This window comes from Rhea americana, unplaced genomic scaffold (assembly GCF_003343005.1).
Source record: "Rhea americana isolate MKP2758 unplaced genomic scaffold, rheAme1 scaffold_390, whole genome shotgun sequence".
NCBI lineage: Eukaryota > Metazoa > Chordata > Aves > Rheiformes > Rheidae > Rhea > Rhea americana.
Window position 1 is genome coordinate 10,742 of NW_028186524.1, and position 8,843 is coordinate 19,584.

The following is an 8,843-nucleotide window of genomic DNA, read 5'->3' on the forward strand; positions in this document are numbered from 1 at the left end:
GGGGGAGCTGCGGCGCGGGGCACGCCGGGAGGCGCCCGGGGTAGCGGGGGGAGCTGCGGCGCGGGGCACGCCGGGAGCGCCCGGTGGTAATGGCGGCGCGGCCCGTGTGCCTCCCTGCAGGACGAGGACGCCGTGGTGCGCTGCCTCTCCGTGCTCACCAACGTGGCTGACCAGCTGTACTACCCCTGCGAGCACGTTGCGTGGGCTGCCGACGCCGGCGTCCTGCGCGCCGGCTCTGCCAAGTGGTGGGCTCTGAGCACGGGGCTCTGGGCCCTCTCCCTGCTGCTGGGCCTCGGACGGTAAGGCCGGGCCGTGAGGCCGCCGTCAGGAACGGGGGTGTCGCAGCGAAGCTGTTGCAGCTGCAGAAGGATGTTCTTCCAGCCCTCTCAGGGGTGGGACTAATGCAAGTAAAGTCCCTTCAGTGCAGGAAAGAGAACTCTGTGTTGTCTTGTTTTCAGATCCCTGAGAATTTTGTTCCAGTTAAGAAGAAAGCTGAGGCAGCGTGAGGGGTATGATTTCTCTCTTATGCAGTGGAGCTGTTTAAACACAGCTATTTCTCACTCAAAATAATTCATCTAGGGGCTGTTACTTATTATTATTATACTATGGTCTATTGCTAATCGTATTATTTTTATTCCCAACAGTAAATCTTCACCTCTGAGCCAAAAGAAAATGAGAGCCCAAGTGAAGGCTGAAGTTTTGCACATCATTAGTAGTTTGGCAGATCTCTCCAATGCCATCCATTGGCTGCCTCCAGGATTTCTCTGGGCTGGACAGTTTCCTCCATGGTTAGTAGGTCTCTTTGGGACCATATCCTCCCTGATTGGTATCTACCAGGCATCTGCAGGGGAAAAATCTGGGGTTGCGTGAACCAGAAATAAGCTTCAGGAATCCATTTTTTATATGGAAAAAATGTGGATAGTGTAAGCAGGGCATGTTTTAATTTTCCCAGATGTCAATGATTGTATTTCCATTCATTCTATAACTGAGACTGGGATCGAGATGTTCCTTTTACAGAGAGAATTGGTTGGGGCTAAAATGGTTCTTATGGCTCTTCATCACAGTAAGGTCTTTGAGGTGAATCCTCTGAAAATTAAGCAATCTCATAGGATTGGTAAAGTAGGGGAGGATGAAGTTAGATGGAGATAYGGCCATGGTTCTGTTATACAAAACTTATGAGGGAGAGATTCTGCGAGCTTAAGTTCATGGTGCTTGATGCCTCATCTGAAACCAGCAAGTGACCTGTATCATGGAAGTTTCTCTATCAGATATTTTGGTCTTTGAGTGCAGACCAGATGCCCTGACTGCAAACAGTAGCAAGTGACCAAGGGAGGTTGTTGGGTGGTGGGTTCTGTTTCTTTAGAGATCATGTGGGAAAGAAAAAGCAACTGTAAACAATGTCTTGCTAAGCTTCCTTCCAGTCAGTATTACTCATTTAAGGAGAAATATTAGATGTTGAGACTTCTAAATTAAATCAGAAAAAGCAAAAGTGCACTGAACCTCTAGAGGTGCCTTAACAGAAGGCCACGGGGTGGAGCTCTTCCGCTAGGCTGTGGCTGAGCCAACGGCCTTTTTTACAAAGAATCAAATATATTAATCACCTTTCAAGGGACCAATCAAATGCAGAGATGAGTTTTACAATCACATTCTAAGCTGTGCCGATAATAAAGGAGACGAATGTTTCAAAGGTGGCCTTGAGTGATTTTTACTACTGATAACTGGACACATGCTCTTTATCTGGCTGTGGAAAGTTCCAAACTGTTCCCTGGCAACAAAAGACATTTGTGCTTGTGTTAGCTAAACTGCCATAGGCGCAGGCAAAGACCATCTGTTAGCCAGACTCCTTTCTAGTGCGATAATTCAGAGCACCTGACTATTTCCGTTTTCCTAGAGATGCAGCTTTTGAAAGTTTTGCTTAGTCTGAGCAGTGCTCGTGTTCCACGCAACTTAGTACCAGACATACCACCTTTGTAGGATGGCTGATTTTTTTCCATGACCTTGCCAAAAGATTTTAAACTGTCTCCTCTACCTACCTGCCTACCTCTATCTACAAGCAAGGAACACAGCAAGGCCCTGATGGTCTTTTATCCTTTACCCTGTTCTTGCTTCTCTGCTTGGCTGTTTGTCTGGACCTTCACCCTGCTAAGTGCCCAGCCTGCCACAGAGGACACTTTGATGACTTTGCCCAGAGGCTAGTGTCATGGATTGGCGGGGCAAGCATAGGCAGGTAGTAACTGGTTTTTGCTGTAGTCACAGTGCAGGTCTTGTTTTGCAAACAGGCARAAGACCTAGGTACTGCGGCTTATGGGCAGTTGTGTCTGGCCCAGTTCTGTCCTTAAAAAAATCAGCAGRAGGCAAACCTCTGATGCAGAAGTAAAAGTTTAAACTATACCTTTAATGTAGAGGAAGCACACTGTAAACTGCTTTAAGTGTATTTTGCACYTAAATTTTTAAATCGCAGCAGGTAAAGCACTGAGTCTTCAAATACGATGCAGTCTTGAAATCAGCAGTTTTAGCCCCGAGTGACACTGTGTTCAAGCACCTATGGGTGGCTGCTGCTGACCGCCGAGCCTGGCCCCAGCAGCACTCGCTGCAGCTGACTTGCCGAGGGTTTTTTTGCACAAGAGCTGTTGTGAGGGCTGGACCGAGCTCCCAGGAACCTGCCGTCTCTCTGCWGCAGCCATCCGCCCTCGGGCCTGCAGAGCAGGAAACCATGTGCAGCGCAGCGCCGGCTGGTTTGGCCCTGACCTCCCCGCGCCCGGGCGAGCCCCGCGCAGACCCGCGGCTCCTGCCTTTAGGGCCCTTTATGGCGAATGACTCGGTGAACAAAGCTGCAGCCGAGTTTTACTGCCCTCAGATCCGCCGCGGAAGGGAGGAGCGCTCCTGCTTGGGCAACGCTGCCGAGCTACCGCGGCAGCGGTGTCGCGGCGCCACCCCGACGAAGGGGGTACGGAGCGGCCCCCCCCCCCCCGCGGCGCATGCGCACGGCCCCGGCCGCCGGTTCCCATTCACAAAGAGCGAGCCGAGGGCGCCGCGGCCGCTGATTGGCTGGACGGCGGCTCCGTCACGCGGGGGGCGGTCACGCGGCGGCGGGGCGGTCACGCGGCGGCGCGGCGCGGCGGCAGAGCGTGGACCGCGAGCGGTGAGTGCGCGGCGGCGCCGGGTGCTGCCACGAGGCTGCCTGCGGCGGCTGGACACCGCGTCCGTCTGTCCGCCCGCAACCCGGGACAAGCCCCGGTGAGGCGCAGGACCGCGGGGCCGGGGCGGTGCAGGCAGCAGACATCACCCGGTGCCGCTCGGGGCCCGGCGGTACCGGCGGGGGCCTCGCCTCCGACCGGGGGCTGCCCGACGTCGCGCTGCGCGCCGCGCTCGGCTGCCCCCGGCGCCGCTCCCGCAGCCCCCGTACCGCCGGCACGGAGCACCGTCTGCTCCCCGCCGCTGGCCCCCGGCACGGCGCCGCCGCGGCCGCCGTCCCGCTGCCGCCTCCGGTGCGGCCCCGGCTCCGGGCCTCCCCCCGGCGCCCGCGCTCCCGGGGGGTGAGAGCGGAGCTTTCAGTGCTGACTCCCTGGTTTTGCCTTTCAGAGCAGCCTGGCAGCGATGTCCGTCAGCAGCCACGAGAACCGGAAATCCCGCTCGAGCTCCGGCTCCATGAACATCCACCTCTTCCACAAGCCGGGCCATGCCGACAGCCTCCTCACCCACCTGAACCTGCTCCGCAAGCGGCACCTCTTCACCGACGTGGTGCTGCGGGCCGGGAACCAGGCCTTCCACTGCCACCGGGCCGTGCTGGCCTCCTGCAGCCGCTACTTCGATGCTATGTTCAGCGGGGGCCTGAAGGAGAGCAGAGACGCAGAAGTGAACTTCCACGACTCCCTGCACCCCGAGGTCCTGGAGCTGCTGCTGGATTACGCCTACTCAGCCCGGGTGTTGATTAACGAGGAGAACGCCGAGTCCTTGCTGGAGGCCGGAGATATGTTGCAATTCCAGGACATTCGGGATGCTTCTGCTGACTTCCTGGAGAAGAACCTCTACCCTGGCAACTGCTTGAACATGCTTCTGCTGTCTGATGCCCACTGCTGTGAAAGGCTGCTAGAGCTCTCCTGGAGAATGGCCCTGGCCAACTTCACCTCCCTCTGCAAGACGGAAGACTTCCTCAGGCTGCCCAAGGACAAGCTCCTTGAGCTGGTGGAAAGCGAAGAGCTGGAGGTAGAGGATGAGACCCTGGTATATGARGCTGTTATAGGTTGGATCCAGTATGATTTGCCCCGACGTCATGAAGATCTGCCAGAGCTGCTGCGCTCTGTCCGCCTGGCCCTTCTGCCTGAGTCCTACCTGCGGAAGCAAGTGGCCTGCGAGAAAGTGGTGACCAGCCACAAGCTGGGGGAGGAGATTGTGGCTGATGCTGTACGATGCAAAATGAAGATCATGCAGAACGATGGGCTCGTGACCGGATGCTGTGCCCGGCCCCGGAAAGTCAGCCAGGCCCTGTTGCTGCTCGGGGGCCAGACGTTCATGTGTGACAAGATTTATATGCTGGACCATAAAACCAGCGAGATCATTCCTCGTGCCGACATCCCAAGCCCTCGCAAAGAGTGTAGCGCCTGTGCGATCGGGTGCAAAGTGTACATCACGGGTGGAAAAGGCTCCGAGAACGGTGCTTCCAAAGATGTCTGGGTTTATGACACTCTCCACGATGAGTGGGCGAAGGCTGCTCCAATGCTGGTGGCACGGTTTGGCCACGGCTCCGCTGAACTGGACTACTGTCTYTACGTGGTTGGGGGTCACACAGCAGTGAGTGGTGCCTTCCCAGCCTCTCCCTCCGTCTCTCTCAAGCAAGTTGAGCACTATGACCCACAGCTGGACAAATGGTCCTTGGTGGCCCCTCTCCGAGAAGGCGTAAGCAACGCTGCTGTGGTGGGAGCCAAGATGAAGCTGTTTGTTTTTGGTGGCACCAGCACCAACCAGGAGAAGCTGCCCAAGGTGCAGTGCTTTGACCCCTGCCAGAACCGCTGGACGGTGCCTGCCAGCTGCCCCCAGCCCTGGCGGTACACAGCTGCCGCCGTGGTGGGCAGCCACATCATCGTGATCGGGGGGGACACGGAGTTCTCCGCCAGCTCCGCTTACCGTTTCCACAGCGACAGCTACCAGTGGTCCAAGTTTGGGGACGTGACTGCCAAGCGCATCAGCTGYCGTGCCGTTACCTCAGGCAACAGACTGTACGTGGTGGGGGGCTACTGCGGGGCTCAGCGTGGCAAAACACTAGACTGCTACGACCCATCCTCTGAGACCTGGAGGAGCATCACGACAGTGCCGTATTCCCTCATCCCCACAGCCTTCGTCAGCACCTGGAAGTACCTGTCTGCCTGAGCTACGGCATTGCAGTCAGCATACCTGGCAGGCAAGTATCAGCCYGGGGCCCTGTCCTCTGAAACTTAGTGCTGCACAAGGGTTAAACCCTGCGAGYAGATGTACGTGGATCCTAGCTGGGGATGTCCTAGCAAACATCAGCTCCAGAAATGTGCTTCCAGTCTAGTAGTTAGATATAGTTAGTAGAAGATATCTAAAACCATGCAGGAGAAGTGTCTCTTTAGGTGCTCAAACGCTGTCGGGAGAAGATCAGTATAAATAACAGAACATATAACCTAACAACCTAACCCTTCCGCTGAGTCTCAGCCTATGCAAAGATTTTGGGGAATGCCATAGCTGAGTAGGATTAGGCGTCCTTGGTAGGGAAAGCTCGTCAAGCCGATCAGGACGGTATCATGCAATCTGTCTGCAGGAGCTCAGAGAAGATACCACGTGGTGCCACGAGGGACCGGCTGCTGCTTTTAGCACAGCCTTCTCCTGGTGCCACAGTTAATCTGCTGGTGGCACCCAAATAGCAGCCACTGTCTTGTGGGACATGAGCTATGTCTATGGGACATAGCTCATGAGGGCTATGAGCTGGTGCCAGGACGGAATTATAGCTGGGATTTAGTCCCAGAATGGTATGTAATTGCATTTTTAAGACAAGCCCTGTCTACATATAAACACAGGGTTTCTCCACTTTAATTATTCTCTGGTCCCCTTCATGCTATTTCTTTTCTGCCACACAGCAATTAATTTTTAAAAAGCTTGCAGCTGAAATTAAACCTTTCTAGAGACTCTTGGCAGAAAAGATGCCAGTGAATCACAGATCCCAGGGAGTTAATTCTTTTTCATTTGCAAGAGATCTAATACCCAAATGAATTTGTTTGATGCAGAAAAACCATTCTGTAATACCTATAGAAAATTCCTGAAGTAGAACTGGAGTGGAGGGAATCAAGTACGAGTACTTCTATAGCAACAGAATTCTCGGTTAGTTTTGAGGCCTAGGGAGTGTTCTTGGGTTTAAAGCGCACTATTCATAATACGCTCTTCTGCACTACAGGTTTCACATCTGATTTTGCTAGTGTTTTGCTTCATCAAGCATCCAGACAGAAGACGTGAGCAGTAGGAGACTTCTACCGAGCAARTCTGTGAACTTCCAAGTCTGGATGGATTTATCCAGAAACTTCCAAGCCCTTGCATGGATTTATCAGCATGAGAAGGGCTCAAGGCAGCACAGCTTTGGCTTTGAACTGCTTTGGAAAGGGGTGGGGGAAGAGCTTGGAGAAACCCCCTTGGACTGGCAGCTTGYGCTGTCCCTTGAGACGGCAAAAGGTTTCCAAGTTTTCTCCTAACTCATGTGGTCTCACAGCAGGAGCCAGAGGAATACTTTTTAGTTCTTTCATTTAATATTTTGCTTTGAATTATATTTACTAGAAAGAACAAAGGAAGTTCCTACTAGCCGGCAGCAGGCCCTGGGCTATGCTGCTGTCTCTGTATCTGTGACTTGGAATGCAGTCAGCACCAGAGGCAGTTGCCTGAAATGTCTTAACACTTGACAGTAACTTGCCCATGGGCTGGTTCTGTGTATTTTTTTATACAGCAGTTGCGTGTGTTTCTTATTCACTCTGGAGCTGCTTCAATAAATCTGAATAAAATCTACTGTGTGCCTTGCCTGTTCTGTATGCTTAAGCTGCAAATTCTCCCAGCCCACACTCAAGGTAATGTTTAGCAGAAGTAGAGAAGATCATTCCTGCTGCCAAGTCCAAACCTTGATCTGCACGAGGAGGGGGCTCAGATCTTTCTATACCTTCGTAACACAGGGTTCACAGAAACTCGGCTGCCATTTGCCTTCCTGCTCTGAAAGAAAGACACACAAACCTCTTTCTCATAAGCCCTTCTTGGCCCTTACCCGGGCATCCTTAGCTGGGCTGTCTTCCTCATCGCCGAGCTGCTGCTCCTCTCCCAGACAGCTGCGTGCTCCGGCCCTGCTGCAGGTGACGAGATAGAGAGAGCAGTTAGGAGAGAACAGCTCTATCAAAGCAGGGGAGTTAGAAGGAACCAGTGTGGGCAGAAGAAACAGACACTGAAGGTGCGAGCAGACGTCTGACCACAGAAAAGACGGTTTAGGTGCGATCTGTTACACATTCTTAGACTCAGTGTCACAACCTTTCCCAGCCACTAGTAAAGGCAAGACTGGAAGGAGAAAAGCTGCCCTATTGGTGGCGGCTACAGCAGATACAGTGACTTTTGCATCCTGTTTTCTGATGCCTCGGCCGTTTTCAGCCCCGGGCTGGGCCTCTTTCCAGAGCTACCCTTGCTGTGCCTCTTCTCCGTTGTTCTCTGAGCCTGGCTAGAGGCTCGTTCAACAGGCAGCAGGGCGAGGAGCCCCCAGCTTGCACCACAGCCTGAACCTGGACCCCCGCACAGGACAGCCGGCATGTGGGGCAGCTCCCAGCCCGAGGCAGCACCCGCCCGTCTGGTCCCGCGCACGCAGCTGGGTGAGCATGCTGCGGCCAAGGGGAGAATCACAGGACGGGACGGAGCTGGGACGAGAAGCCAGCAGGAAGCGCCTTTATCCCTGTAATTTAGCACGAAGCTGCTCCCCCCTTTTTAAATCGATGGCTAATCTTGCAGGCCGGACAAAGTCCAAAGTTGCCCAGCAAGTCAGAGGCGCTGAGGTTTCACTTGTGGCCATTTGAGCAGCGGCTGTTTTGTTTATGCTGCCAAGCAATAAATGCTGGCTCCAAGCCACATCCGGCTTTTGCACTAGGGACAAAGTTGCTTCTAGCAACATCAGGTCTCTGTCTGCCTCCCGTTCCCGACGCTGGGATGTTATTTGAGCCCTGCTTGCTGCATTTTCGGTAGTGGTGGGGGAGCAAGTGTCCCTTCTGCTGAAGCCTTTGCAAGGCTCAGTGACTTGTTTCCTCATTGCAAACTGTTATTACAGCTAACTGCATCTCAGGGAAAAACAGCACTCGAAAAGAAGCACACCTGGGTTTAGCTCTGCAACRGCTCCCTGCTACTGGCAGCAAAGAGCTGCTTTTTATTGCCTTTAGCCTTCCCTCTTCTGGCAGAAAGCCCTGTCCTGGCTCTCCAGCTCCTCAGAGCAGGACCCAGCTCCCAGCACTGCGGAGAGCACTCCTGGGGAAAACCAGACAGCGGTTTCTCTTGCCTGCTTTGCTTTGGGCCCAGCAGCGCACAGCACAGACCTGTTTTCCCAGTCAGACTTTTCTGTGCGTTGATCCAATCGCTGCCTCAGTGTGGAGGCCGGAAGTTTTAGGCTGACTGAACTGCAAATAAAATTGGTTTGGGGGGAATTTGGTTACGGGGACAGAAGTCCTCCTGAATCAATACCATCCACTTGGACTCAACATAGCTCAAACCAAAGGATCTCCTGCTTAGGCAGGAAAATGATTCTCAGTGCTTYCACCCCTCTGGAAGTGCATGTCATGTCCCCCCTGCCCCATCAGCAGATTCCCATATCCAGTGTGCAA

General features: G+C 53.9%; 2 protein-coding genes across 4 annotated transcripts in view; both read left to right on the plus strand.

Annotated features, from left to right (window-relative positions):
- PEX11G (peroxisomal biogenesis factor 11 gamma) overlaps positions 1-1,687 on the plus strand; it is a 4,333-nt gene extending 2,646 nt beyond the window's left edge. Inside the window, exons 3-5 of the mRNA XM_085313656.1 lie at positions 110-299; positions 459-509; positions 645-1,687. Coding sequence (XP_085169782.1) covers positions 110-299; positions 459-509; positions 645-870 — 467 coding nt within the window. The 3' untranslated portion in view covers positions 871-1,687. The remainder of the gene's footprint in view (positions 1-109; positions 300-458; positions 510-644) is intronic.
- A 960-nt stretch (positions 1,688-2,647) lies between these two features.
- On the plus strand, positions 2,648-7,008 carry LOC146590993 (ectoderm-neural cortex protein 1-like). 3 transcript variants are annotated; one of them, XM_085313608.1, is made up of 3 exons: positions 2,648-2,947; positions 3,583-5,398; positions 6,410-7,008. In XM_085313608.1, the coding sequence occupies exons 1-2, from the start codon at positions 2,714-2,716 to the stop codon at positions 5,365-5,367; spliced, it is 2,019 nt and encodes a 672-aa protein (XP_085169734.1). In that variant the 5' UTR covers positions 2,648-2,713; the 3' UTR covers positions 5,368-5,398; positions 6,410-7,008. The 3 variants fall into 3 exon arrangements, with proteins under 3 accessions (XP_085169734.1, XP_085169735.1, XP_085169736.1); XM_085313609.1 differs by lacking the exon at positions 2,648-2,947 and adding an exon at positions 3,097-3,142; XM_085313610.1 differs by lacking the exon at positions 2,648-2,947 and adding an exon at positions 3,149-3,237.
- The last annotated feature ends 1,835 nt before the right edge of the window (positions 7,009-8,843 follow it).